This window comes from Vulpes lagopus, chromosome 10, assembly GCF_018345385.1.
Source record: "Vulpes lagopus strain Blue_001 chromosome 10, ASM1834538v1, whole genome shotgun sequence".
Lineage (NCBI taxonomy): Eukaryota > Metazoa > Chordata > Mammalia > Carnivora > Canidae > Vulpes > Vulpes lagopus.
The window spans coordinates 97,221,914-97,235,689 of NC_054833.1; the positions used below are offsets into that span (position 1 = coordinate 97,221,914).

General features: G+C 47.4%; 1 protein-coding gene across 1 annotated transcript in view; it reads left to right on the top strand.

Annotated features, from left to right (window-relative positions):
* The window catches only part of PKD1L2 (polycystin 1 like 2), an 87,436-nt gene that overhangs the window by 23,628 nt on the left and 50,032 nt on the right, over window positions 1-13,776 (top strand). The window contains exons 8-15 of the mRNA XM_041773043.1: window positions 1,404-1,481; window positions 6,569-6,757; window positions 8,280-8,487; window positions 9,851-9,971; window positions 10,676-10,817; window positions 11,901-12,077; window positions 12,676-12,821; window positions 13,494-13,688. Coding sequence (XP_041628977.1) covers window positions 1,404-1,481; window positions 6,569-6,757; window positions 8,280-8,487; window positions 9,851-9,971; window positions 10,676-10,817; window positions 11,901-12,077; window positions 12,676-12,821; window positions 13,494-13,688 — 1,256 coding nt within the window. The remainder of the gene's footprint in view (window positions 1-1,403; window positions 1,482-6,568; window positions 6,758-8,279; window positions 8,488-9,850; window positions 9,972-10,675; window positions 10,818-11,900; window positions 12,078-12,675; window positions 12,822-13,493; window positions 13,689-13,776) is intronic.

Genomic DNA, 13,776 nt, shown 5'->3' on the forward strand with positions numbered 1-13,776 from the left:
TTCAGGCCCTGTGAGTTTTTGGCTCACTTTTAGATGAGAAGTAGTCTTCTCTCCGCAAGAAAAACAGATTTGGAGGACTCCAGGGATGAAGGGGGTGAGGAGGAAAGAGAGGGAACCAGGTAGGACAGGAAGGCCCTCACTTGGTGGTGTTGGCCCAGTCCTGGCTGGCCTTGCTCTCAAGGCCCAGCAGATGTTTGCAGCTACCTCTTGTGAGAGCTTCTATGAGCTTTTGAGGTCCCTGCAATGTTCCTCAGCTCCCAGGATGAAGGGTGATGACTCTCCCTCAGCTGGCCACATGTGCCCTGCTGCTGCCTCTTTTGGATCACCAACAGGGTCACCCTCTGTTCTCATTCTCGCTACCCTTTCCAGCATACCCTCTCCCTGAGACAAACATCTGGTCTATAGAGAATTCTTACCTTTTCTTTGGTCTGCTACCAGCGACTATAGTTATTTCCAAACAATTGCAGGAATGTAGACCTTTCCTCCTTCCCTCTCTCCTTCTCATTCCACCTACCCCTGTCAGAAACCATCCTTAAAGAACATGAGTAAGGAACCCTTCCATGGGAGTCCTCAACCTCAAAGAACACATATCCACCTTCCCAAGGGACCCTTCTAATGTTTCCCTCTAGATTCAAGAAGAGAAAGTAGCACCCATCACCTTCCACCCTGAGGGAAAAGAGGTGGGATACACACATACCCCAAATAAATCTTACAAATCCTTCTCTCCCTTATCTACCCTTCAATCTTATTTATTTATTAGATTTTATTTATTCATGAGAGACACACACACACACACTCACAGAGAGGGAGAGAGAGAGAGAGAGAGAGAGAGAGAGAGGCAGAGACACAGGCAGAGGGAGAAGCAGGCTCCATGCAGGGAGCCCGATGTGGGACTCGATCCTGGGACTCCAGGATAATGCCCTGAGCCAAAGGCAAATGCTCAACCGCTGAGCCACCCCGGCGTGCCTACCCTTCAATCTTTTAAAAAAATCCTGTCATGTCTTTCCTTCTGCTGGAATCTCTTCTCTAACCTGACTAATGAGCACTAATTGTCCTTTGAACTCTAGCTTTAGCCCTGCTGTGAACCATGATCCATGAAGTGACCCCTGCCCTGTGTCCACAATGCCCCTACGGCAATTCCTCCTGTGGTTTGGCACTTGGTCTCCTGCTTGTCTAGTAGACTATAAGGACCCTGAAGACAAAGACCACATTTCATTTATCTCTGTGTCCCCAAAGCCTTGCACCATGCCTGGTATACAACAGGAGTTCATCAAATGCTTGAAGGATAAAAGATTCAAATGCTGCAATCAGTGGGCCTGAGAAGCATATGCTGAGAGAGCTGTCTCAGCATAAGTTAAACAATTTATTGCAATCCCCATAATTTTCCATCCTTTGCATTGCAGGCACCTTTCTGGTCACTGTGATGGTGAGGAATGCCTTTTCAAACTTGAGTTTGGAAGTCGGAAGCATCACTGTCACAGGCAAGGAATTTCTGCATGGGAGTATAAAACTCATGACCAGGAGTCTGGGCACTGCACTCGCTTGGGATCCAGTGAGGGACTCTTCAGAACAGAGCTCTGAATACTTACCTTGCTAGATGTAGATGTTAAGGGGAAGTGATACATACAGTAAAACATTCAGCCATTGTTACAGAATTCTAAAACATCCAAGTCTGCATTATTTATGCTGCTTTAGGCTCCAAGCAACAGGAAGCCTAACCAAGATGGCTTTAGGTTCAAGTCTCCATTACCCCACATACTACAAAATTAGGGGGTAAGTAGTTCCAGTAGTTCCAGTAGTTCAGTGGCTCAGTGACACCGGCAAGGACCCAGGCTCACTCTGTTGTCCGTCCTGCCATCCTCAGAGCTGCTGTTTTGTCCTTAGGCTTGTGTCTCATCAACATGGCTGCTGCAGCTCCAGACATCACATGTCAGCCCAGCACTATCTAGCAGCTGCACAAGCCCATTCCTCTCTCTATAGCTCTTATTATGGGGTGGTGGGGTGGGATGTTTTCCCCATTAGTCCTAGCAACCTTCCCCTCAGATACCTCAGCGGGGTCATGCACCTCAGCTATAAGGGATGCTGAGAAGCAGGTATTCAGCACCTCCAGCTCTGTGGGACAAGGTGGATTCTGGGAACAAGAATAAGGGTGGGGTATTAGCTGCTGGGTAGGCAGCCAACAGTAGCAGTCACAGAGCTTAAAGTTCACTGCAGTTTTGTTTGCTAGGACTCTCAGTAGCATGGGACAGAAAAGCAGTTCAAACTGGCTCAAGTCAAAGAGAAATTTTTTCAACTCAGAAAAGGAAAACTTCAGGCTTTAGGCACAGCTGGATCCAGTCACTCAATGTCACGAGAAATCTGTCTCTCCCCATCTCTTGGTTCTATGTTAGCGTCATTCTGATTCCCTCTTCCCAAGCAGCTGGAGGACGCCAGGCTTCAGTCTTTAACCCCAGATAAGGAATGCCTCTTTGTGGATATTTCCAGAAGTCCTGAGGTTGCCTCTTACCAGTCCAAGCTCAGTTGACGTTCCCTCCAGGAACGTGCTGAGGCCAGGGGAAAGTGGTATTCAGTCTGGGCAGACCAGAATCACATGCCGACCTGGAACACGATGCAGGCTCAGCTTCACTCAAACCAAGGACTGGGAATGGGGGAGGGATGGTTCCCCAGTGAAAATGTCACCTGTTATCCAAAGTGCTGTTACCAAAAGAAGGGGGCACAGATGCCTGGATGGGGGAAAAAACCATCAAATGTCCTTGCTACTGTCCACAGGGCTCCTTTTCCACACAGGGAATTTCAGGACCAGAGAGGTTAACTGACTTTCCAAAAGCCACTCAGCTAATTCATGGCAAGATCAGAGGCAGCAATTATTTCTCTTGATTTCTTCATTCAGGGTTACTGGACCATCTTCCTTCTTAAGATTAATAAAGGCCTCTGTGTCTGGCATCTTAGCTTTACTTTGTATATAGTTTTCAGACCTTCAAAGTTAGAGTTCTCCGAATGAGAATGCATTGGAAAGAAATTTTTTAAAAATCATTGGTACCCAGATCTTAAAATAACCAGGTTACTGAGGCCTAGAGACTCATGTAGATCTGCCAGGGCAGATAAAACATATTTCTATTTCAATTACTACACTTTAATTAGACATTAATGATATTCACATTATGGTATTTTTCAGAGCATATCAATTGCATGCACATTTTCCATTTTTTAACTTGATACACTAATACTCTTTACATATGTGTACAGATTACAAAGCAATGGTATATAAGCACAACATTCAGGTCTCCTGGAGCCTTGAGAAATAGGGATTGCTTTTCTGTAATGGGTGAGGAATCTAAGACTCAGAAAGAATAACTAACCCTCCCGGGTTCACATAGCTAGGAAGAGGCCAATAGAAGGACCCAGAAATACACCATGATGTGCTGAGTCTGGCTCCTAGCCACTTGTCAGAGCTGGTTCTGTCCATCTCTTGCTCTACGTTCACTGAGGTCAGCTTGGTAGCTTGAAATTTGCCTTAGTAGGAAAACCAATGCCACAGAAAGTAGCAAACACAACAAATTAGAGTTCCCCACTCCCCGCCTCAATTGATAGTTAACCATTAATAGCATACAGTCACATGTCTGTCTCTACATGTGTATTTTATCTGCATTGGCAACTGCCTACCTCTTTCTTAACCAAAGAGGTGTCTTTAGTCCAGTGGTGGACATGATGGTTTGGGTTTTTACCCATTTCTATGGCCTGAATGTTTGCTAAATTTCCCTAACTCACTTCCAAGACAGGTGGGTCCCCTGGGGCATCTTGCACATACCCTTTGACCCTGCCCTTTGGCAACCTTATAAACACTACCAAAGTCTGATACCTGTTCCCACTGTGTTTACAGCTCCTTCTAGTCTCCAAGGATCATTTAGAACAAAGGCCAAGGAAAAGAATGTGAGTATTTGTTTTTTAAATACTTAACCTCACGAGAAAAAAGATGTCTAAATACTTTGCTTTACTTTTGAGTTTGGGTTTTCTGGTGCTAATAGCCAGAGTACTAGGAAGCACAGAGTTTTCTTCCATTTGAAAGGATATCCAGAAGGAATGAAATCAAACCAGCATGTTCTCCAACCAGAACAGTGTTATATTACAAATCAGTAATAAGATATCTGGAATATGTACATACCTTTTAGACATCTTGGAAATTAAACAGGACACTTGAAAAAAATTAACAGATCAAAGAAAAAATTCACAAGGAAGATTTAAGAATATTTCTGAGTGATGACAGTGCAACCTATCCAAATTTGTGGGATGCAACTAAAGCAATGTTCAGAGGGAAATTTATAGCTATTAATGCTTAACTTAGAAAACAGGCCCAGGTTCCACAGTTTTTACAACAAGACTGAGTCTTCAACTCTGCTGTTGACATAGAGTGTGCTCGCACTTGTTCAATAGTGAAGACTGTGCATCTACAATGTCCCAAGCTTGATGTTTGGGACAAGGGCTACAAAGGTGCATAAACAGTCATGTCCTTGCCTTCTTGGATCCTAGTCGGTGAAATCACCAAATTAGCATCTCATTAAGAGTTGTGATAAGTGTCTAACTAGAAGCAACAGGGTACAGTGACAGCAACCAATACAGGGTGGCCTAGCAAATGTGATCAGATGAGGCCTCTCGGAAGGTGATGTTCCAGTGTAGACCTGAAGATAAGACAGTCAGTGATGCCAGAAAGCAGAACAAGAGCTTTCTGGGTGCACAGATATAAAGGCCCTGGGACTAGAAGTTGGCCTGAGATTTACAGGGGAAAGGGAGCATGTAGGAGATTACAGTGAGATGGACCTAGGCCAGATCACATGAGGTCTTAGGTGGGTTTGGGTTTTATTCTCAGGACATGGGAGACCACTAGGGGTTGAGTTGTTCCATGCAGCCTCCTGTTACACCAAACTAAGCCCTCTAGGCCTGGCCATTTAATAGGTCCTACCAGGAGTACACTTTATACCTGCCAATCTCTCCTAAAACCCGCAAGCTCACTCCTCCTTCACAACTGCTCTGTGGTCCTGTCCTCTGGCAAAGCTTGTCAACTATCTGCTTTGCAGAGTCACAACTCTGTGCCTTCCTCTGCACCAGACACAATAGGAAGTATGTCACTGGCTTCTCTCATTTAATCCACAGCAACCCAGGAATTGAATGCTATCAAACCTTCAGAGGAGCAGATGTTCTCAACTTACTGCCTCCCTCTTACACATTCTCATAATCCTCTGCCCCACCCCCACCCCCCCCCCGTAGCAGTTTGCAGTCTGGGTTTTAATGGTCTATTGCCTTGTCTGTCTTCCCTCCCAAACTTAAGGGCAAGACCTAGGTCTCTATTCCTGTATCTCTAGGCATCAAGCATGGAGCTTGGCCCAGAGCAGGCTCTGTCAATAGTTGGATGCATGGCGGACCCTTAGTACTGAGTCTGAATTCAGATTAGAGTTAGTTACCCTATGAAACTAGACCACTCTCTTGCACCATACACAAAGATAAACTCAAAATGGATGAAAGATTTAAATGTGAGACAAGATTCCAAAAATCCTAGAGGATTTTTTAAACTCAACAGCAAAGAAACAAACAATCCAATCATGAAATGGGCAAAGGACATGAACAGAAATCTCACAGAGGAAGACATGGACATGGCCAACACGCACATGAGAAAATGCTCTGCATCACTTGCCATCAGGGAAATCCAAATCAAAACCACAATGAGATACCACCTCACACCAGTGAGAATGGGGAAAATTAACAAGGCAGGAAACCACAAATGTTGGAGAGGACGTGGAGAAAGGGGAGCCCTCTTGCACTGCTGGTGGGAATGTGAACTGGTGCAGCCACTCTGGAAAACTGTGTGGAGGTTCCTCAAAGAGTTAAAAATAGACCTGCCCTACGACCCAGCAATTGCACTGTTGGGGATTTACCCCAAAGATACAGATGCAGTGAAACGCCGGGACACCTGCACCCCGATGTTTCTAGCAGCAATGTCCACAATAGCCAAACTGTGGAAGGAGCCTCGGTGTCCATAGAAAGATGAATGGATAAAGAAGATGTGGTTTATGTATACACTGGAATATTCCTCAGCCATTAGAAACGACAAATACCCACCATTTGCTTCAACGTGGATGGAACTGGAGGGTATCATGCTGAGTGAAGTAAGTCAATCGGAGAAGGACAAACATTATATGGTCTCATTCATTTGGGGAATATAAAAAATAGTGAAAAGGAATAAAGGGGAAAGGAGAAAGAATAAGTGGGAAATATCAGGGAGGGAGACAGAACATGAGAGACTCCTAACTCTGGGAAACGAACTAGGGGTGGTGGAAGGGGAGGTGGGCGGGGGGTGGGGGTGACTGGGTGACGGGCACTGAGGAGGCCACTTGATGGGATGAGCACTGGGTGTTATTCTATATGTTGGCAAAGTGAACACCAATAAAAAATAAATTTATTAAAAAAATAATAATAAGGTTAGTTACCCTGTGATTCATCTCCAGAGGTGAGCCAGGCGCATCATACAGGGTCTGTTCCCATTCCATGCCCTATGCTGTGACTACCCTTGGCACAGATTGCTGTGGGGTGGGAGGCGGGGTACCAACTGTGGAGGGGCGTCTCACCAGCCAGCTGCTTTTTCTGCAGAGAGAGAAAGGGGATGTGCAGGTGTATGTGGAACCTGGTCAGTATGTGGATCCTTTCACGACTGTGACTCTGGGCTGGCCAGACAGTGGCAAGGATTTACGCTTCCAGTGGTCATGTGGTAGGTGGCTGTAGAGCTCTAGAACTGTCCTAACTCAACACAAAGTAATGGATAGGGGTCAGCTTTGCTGTTTTTTAACCTTCAGACAGGCATTACTTACGCCTGACATTTTGTGTACCTTGCATGTGCCAGAGATTGAGAATTCCATGGAAATGGAAGGTGGGGGGAAGCAGAGGCAAACCGAGGCAGAGGTAGCCCTGAAGGCAGGCAACAAGGAGGTGCATGACTTACAGAGAATCAAAGGACAGTAATTAATCCTAAAAGTCAATCTGCTTTATTTTCGCCACAAACAACATCAGTGATGAAATAAAAACAACTCCTCTTCTCTGGGTGGATCCCTCCTTTCATTTCCTTCCCCTTGGTATGTCACTGGGAAGAGAGTCTAGAAGTGAGGATGTATTTTCAGACAAACCAAAAGGGTAGCACCAGTACCCATTATGTAGAAATGGTTGTCCTCCTTTCTATAGGGTTATACCCTAGCGAGGCACAAGTTCTTTTGGAAATGAATGCCATGCCTACTGTACATATTATTTTAGTTTTCTTTCTTTGAACAATATATCCTGCATATTTTAATGCCATCCTTTCCATCTTGATTTCACAATAACTGCGTAATAGACTAGTTGGTATCCGATCATTTATTTACTCGTGCCCTATTTTTAGACACTTAGGTTGTTTTGCATTATTTGCCTTTAAAAACAACATTGTAATGAGCATCCTTGTAGTTCTATCTTTATTTGCCTCTGTAGTGAACTTTCATAAGTTTTGAGAAAATAAAAAAATTTTGAGAAAGGGAATAGCCAGGTCAAAAATCATGTAAAATTTGAAGCCTTTCGATAATCCATTGGTAAGTGCTCAAGACATCCTTTTGAATATTACTTCTCATTATCAGAATTAATTCTCATTATCAGAATTCATAGAGGATACAAATATAGAGTTACAGTGGTTGAGCTGATGGCCTGACCCTAGATCATGTTCCATGCTCTACTGGGTGGAAGAGGAAGCAAAGTGATTGATGGATAAACATCAATCAACAGAGATGAAGGGCAAAGGATACAGGGATTTACTGAGCTGGTATCATAAAGCAGATGACATGCAGCCTCCCAGATGGAGATATAGCCCCCAAGGTACCCACAGAGACACACAGCTGAGGACAACTGCTTCCACGTGGAGTAAGAGTTACACAAGGGACAAGAAACTGCCCTGGATGCTCTCCCAGGCACAGCTGTATAATCTCCTGGCCTCTCTCCTGCTATATATGCCTGCCCATTCGTTCATCAATACAAATTGCTGGGGCAAAAGCAGCTGACATATGCTGCAGGTGTGCTCAGATTCAGAGTGAAGTGCCACTCATCTCCCCAGAAGCATCCTTACCCAGTAGCATTCCTGCACCCTGCAAGTGAGAGTGTTTTTAAAAACCAAACTCCCTCTTTGGAGCTGCTTTTCTAATCTATGACTTTTCTTCCAAAAACTCCAAATCACAGAGGTCCTTGGATGGATAACAGCGTTTGCTCTTCTCTCTCAGGACGTTGCTGGGCCCAGTGGAGCTACTGTGTTGAGAGGCAGCTGCTCCGCACAGACCAGAGGGAGCTGGTGCTTCTTCCATCCTGCCTGCCACCACCCAATTCTGCCATCACCCTGCGCCTGGTCACCTGGAGACGCAGACAGCTAGAGAACCAGGAGGAGCAGTGCCTCTATGTGTCTGCCCCCCTGGAACTCAGGCCTCGAGTCAGGTTGGGGCAAGAGAGCAAACTTCTGCAGTGCTGCCACCCTTTCAGCCTCCATTTACTGAAGAGCCAGCTGGCACTGGTGTAGGGGTTAGGTCTTAACAGTGGTGGCCCAGTAGACTGGGTCACAGTTCTCACAGGGAGCACTCCCTGGTGGTCAGCAATGATCCACCCCAACAAATGGAGGGAGATGGTTCACCTCTATGACAACTTCCCTGACTCCGGGTCAGGGAAGGCCATTCCCCAGATGAGATGTGAACAGGGAAGAGGAATTAACTTAGCAGGGAAAGGGGGCTGCAGAGGGAACTGGGCGGCGAAGGGAGGGAGCATAGAATAAGCTGGAAGTGAAAGAGATTGGTGTGGCTCAAGTATGGAGGGAGAGAGAGAGGGGCAAGAAGAAACTAGGGGAAGAGGCAGGGCCTGGCTCTGGTGGAAACTTGTGGGTTATGCCACAGACATGATTTTGAAGAGTTCTAGAAAGCCATCCAAGAGTTAGTTGCAAGCAGGCTGGGGACGTGATCACGTCTTACTTCAAAATGCTGTGATAGCAGAGTGGAGAGCAGGTTGGAGGCAGGCAAGAGAGGGTTCCCAGAGATTGCTGGAGCTCTTGCAGTAGTCAAGGTGAAAGCTCAAGGTAGCTTGGTCTCTCAACTAGGTCCCAACGAGGAGATGTCTCCCTCAAACTGGGAGTTGATGAGAGGTGGACGAAGGGTCTATTTACAGATGTAGGCAGGGATGCTATAGAGAAGGCCCAGGATCTGAATGTAGACAGTCTGGTTCATGTTCCCTTCCCCCACTCAAGAGTCATGTCACCTGGGACAAATCACATTGGCACCCTGAGCCTGATTTGCTTGTCTATGATAGGGGATTCTGATATATCACTCACAGGGTGGTGGTAAGCCCTGGATAAGTGAATAATGAAGCAAATAATTTATAACCTGTGGCATACATGCGATAAAACCATAGCATTCCTTTATTATTGTTAGAGCTAGAAGGAATCACGGAAATACCATCTGCTCTTATCCCTTCACTTTGAAGGTGAGGAAACTAAGACTCAGAGAATTTAAGTGACTCATGCAAAGTGACCTTTCATATGAGGCAGGATCTGAGGACCCTGGGCTTCATGCACTTTCCATACCATTGTCTTTCATAGGGAATGAGTGGGAGTTGGGGCAGGCACAGATCCCTCCGTCTCCATGACCAACACTATGTTCTGGTTTTGGTTGGGGCATTGGGTTGCTTTTATTCTATTTTTCACTTGAAAAAAAGGCCCTCTGCCACCTTTGCAAAGGACCTGAGAAGAACCAGACAAAAGAGCAAGCCACGAGGCTTGAGTGAGCTTCTGCACTCCATTTTGTCTCCCTCTCAGCTGTGAGAAGAACTGCAGGCCAGCAAATACCAGTGAAGACATTGTTCTCAGAGTCACCTTGGGGGATGACTCCCCAGTGGCCATGTTCAACTGGTACTTAGAGGACACTTCTCTGGAGAAGGTGAGGACACTGGCGATCACTCTTGCTTTGACTGACCAGACCCTGTGTCACATGGCCAGTACCGAGCTGGGGGTGGGTCAGAGCCCGCAGAGTTGGGGAGGTGGGATGGTGGTGTTCCCCAGAGGAAAAGGAGGGCACTGGTCATAAGGGAGAACAGATGCAAGGGAGCAGAAGCAATGGAGAAACCTCCCAGCAGATGCTGCTAGTCCCCAGCCCAGCTCCTCTTCCCAGGCTGATGCACCTATCCTCAGCTGCTGGGCAGTGACTGTCGGCCGGTAATCAGTGGAGGTTGGGTCTAATGGCCCAGCCACCCTGCCTCTGAATGAGACAGCTTCTGTGGTGGGCCTCACGCTCCCTGCTGGATCCAGTTGAGGCTGGCTGGACACCTCCTGAAGCCACTTCTATCCCTAGTTTCATTCTCTGCCCTACTGTGCTTCCTTCTCCCCTCTGATTTTCCTGAGAGGCCTCTCTCAGTAAGTGACCTGTGCACAAAAGTCGCAGGCTTTCCAACAAGGGAAGCTGACCTCAGACAAACACCTAAACAAGGCTGGAAACTGGGTATTTGGTGTGTCCCAGGTAAGCACTCGGTGCCTTTGTAGCAGAGACAAATCTGGAAGGCCTCCTAGGGGTCGGAAGCCACGGCCCTGCTGGGGTCCAGCATCAAGGTGGAAGCCTTAGGAGCTCTGGATGGTGTTCTCTTTCAGGCTGAGCCTCTCCCAGCTGCCTGCAGATTCCAGGGATTTTGGCCAAGTGCTTTAATCCTCATTGAGAGCAACACCTCTACACTGCGGCTGAACAGCTCCTTTTTGCAGACCTGGGGCCAGGCCATCCGGATCAAAGCCACAGGTGTGGAGGCCTCCCCTCAGTCTCCTGTCACAGATCCCATTTGCCCAGAAAGTGAACCAAGACAAACATGAAGCCCTGAAATGTGGGACTTCAGTGCAGGGTCAGGGGCCATACACAGGCTCTGGTGTTAATCCCATCACCATCACTTTTTACCTGGGAGGCAAGGCATTTAAACTCTCCGTCCCTCAGTTTCCTGACTCTGAATGGCATTATGCAGGGTGGATGTGACATATTATTCTGGGGTGGTGCATGTCCTGCCAGGAAGATTCTCACTTTAAACAAGCCCTGTGTGGTGGGAAAGGTAGATTATCAAAATGACAAATGATGAGTGATTATTCTCTTCCAGATGGGTTCATTTGATCCAGTTTTTCTCAAAGTGGCCCAGAGACCACCCACATGGGGACAACCTGGGATTCCAGTTTAAAATGAACACTCCAGGGGTGCCTTGGTGGCTCAGTTAAGCATCTGACTCTTGGTTTCAGCCCAGGTCATGATCTCATGGTTGTGGGATCGAGCCCCTCATTGGACTCCGTGCTCAGTGCAGAGTCCGCTTCAGATTCTCTCCCTCTCTCTCTCATTCATTCTTTCTCTCTCAAGTAAACAAATAAAATCTTTAAAAATAAAATCAAATAAATACCCCAAGGCTTGCCCTAAACCTTCTGAATTAGGTCTATGCTAAGGAATCCATTTTTAACTGATTAAATTCTCTTTATGCCCAGCCCTTCCAGGTATATACTGTTTTTGAAACACCAGGTGGTGTGGGATGCTGGTGCAGGTGGAGGCCTGGAAAGAGCAAGGCTTTGGGCAGGGTCACCTTGTTTCTAGATTCTGGAAGCAGCTAATATTAGCCCTGTTCTACAGAAGGACTGACTCTTAAAAAGTGAGACCCCAGGATACCCTGCATCAGAGGGAATTGTTAGATATTCAGATTACTGAGCCCTACCCCAGAACCTCCGGAGAGGTCGGGGTCAGGAGATCGGCTTGGGAATCTGCATGCTTAACAAGCTCCCAGGGCGATCCTGAAGCATGGTGGTTTGTGTGACTCACACGGTCCCCCACACACTCTCTGTCTTCACTCCTCAGCAGTGACCAGGCATGCCTATGGGGAGGACACCTACGTGATCAGCTCTCTGCCTCCCCCGGAGGTGCCCAGCTGCACCATCACTCCAGAAGAGGGTACCATTCTGACGAGCTTCACCATCTTCTGTAACACATCCTCGGCCCTGGGTCCCCTGGAGTACTGCTTCTGTCTGGAGTCAGGTACCGGCCCAGGGCTATGCATTCCCTTCCACTACGAGGTGCCATCTCTCCCGAAACAGGGGCCTGTCTCCCTGTGGGAGCTACAAAAAGTGTGCTCCATGTGTGAGAGGTTTGCAGCACGAAGACTCCTCTAGGCCCAGGCACAGTGTCCCAGCCATCCACTTCTGGGAGAGGCTGAGGGTGGGGTGGGGGAGGCTGTTTAGATCCACCAGCCTGGGAAGGTCGTGGTACAGGAACTGACTTTTGAGTGAGCTTGGATATGTTTTGAGCTAATTTTAAAGATCTCTTCTTCCTTTTTAAATTTGGTTGATGACCTTGAATTTTTTTTAAGCCTGCAAAGAGGAAAAGTTTTTAAAATTTTTTTATGGATACTAGTAAAATTATTCCCAAGTCATAGCAGCCTGCAATTACCTAGAGAGGCTGGTGGATCAGTATAGACGGCTGTCTTCTCTCTGAAAGCATGGAGTCCCCGAGTGCTTGCCATGCCTTCATGAGCTGGGTCTTTTGTGCCCTTGTCATCAGGCTCTACTTCAATGGTTTTCCAGTCTCCCTGGGGTCTTGGAGATGCCCCCCTAACTGTTCAGTTTCCATTTACTAGGATCCTGTCTACACTGTGGCCCTGAACCTGCTCTCTCATCAGTTTATCTGCCACTTGGGAAAGTAAACAATGACTTCATGCTGGCGGTGGTCATTTCTGTTTCCAATCTCGCAGGGGACAAACAGCAGGCCCATGCAGTGGTGAAGGTGGGTGGTGACTGCCTTTTCTTTCTTTATTAAGAAAACTTATTGACCCAACTGAAACTCACCAAGAGGGTAGCTATGTTGAAGGAAGCCAAGGGCATGACCACATTGAGTCACTGATTCATTCATTCCTTCAACTAGTATTTTCAGAGCATCTGCAATGTGCCAGGTCCTGGGGACACAGCTGTGAACAAAACAAACATGGTCTCTACCTTTGCAGATCCTATATCTCAGTGGCCAGCAGAAGGATAGGGCCCTAGAGGTTTGGAGCACAAAGATCCAGGGATGAGTCTGACCAGTGTCATCGGAGTCCAGAGGAAGGAGGACCAAAATCAACTATCAGGGTTACAAGGCAGAGGGGTTGGACAAAATCTGGGTAAATTTCAAGGGTGAGAGGCCAGGTGGAGCAGAAAGGGACTGGGGGCATGATGAGGAGGGCTGTGAGGGAGAAGCAGTGACTCACGTAAGGCTTGCTTTCAGTGGTGGTTGGCTGCCTGCTACAAGTGGGCCCAGTTGCCCTCAAGCCTCAGGAGAGACCCCACACTAAGTGTGAGGCCTTGCAGCCTTGCTCTGATTTGCCACATGATACCATGACTTCGGGCTCCGGGTTCTGGAACAAGAACTGGAGAGCCAAGGTCTTCCCTGCACTGAGCGTGCTTCTGGTTTCCCTGTTAGGTGGGACTTGGAGACATCTGTGTTGAGAACATGGCATTCCAGGCCGCAGTGCTGGAGAATGTCACCGCCACTCTGCAAGGCGAGCGGGACCCTGAACGGCTCTTCCAGCTGGCCACGGCTGTGTCATCCATCCTGGACCTGGAGAGCCAGGGACAGGGCTGTGGGCAGCTGCTGAACATGGATGTCAGAAAGAAGGTGCTCAAACGGGCCCCTTTTTAGGTTGTCACTGGGGCCCCAGGGTCTGTACAGCCATTCAGGGTGGGGAGTGGAATTCACGGAGCTG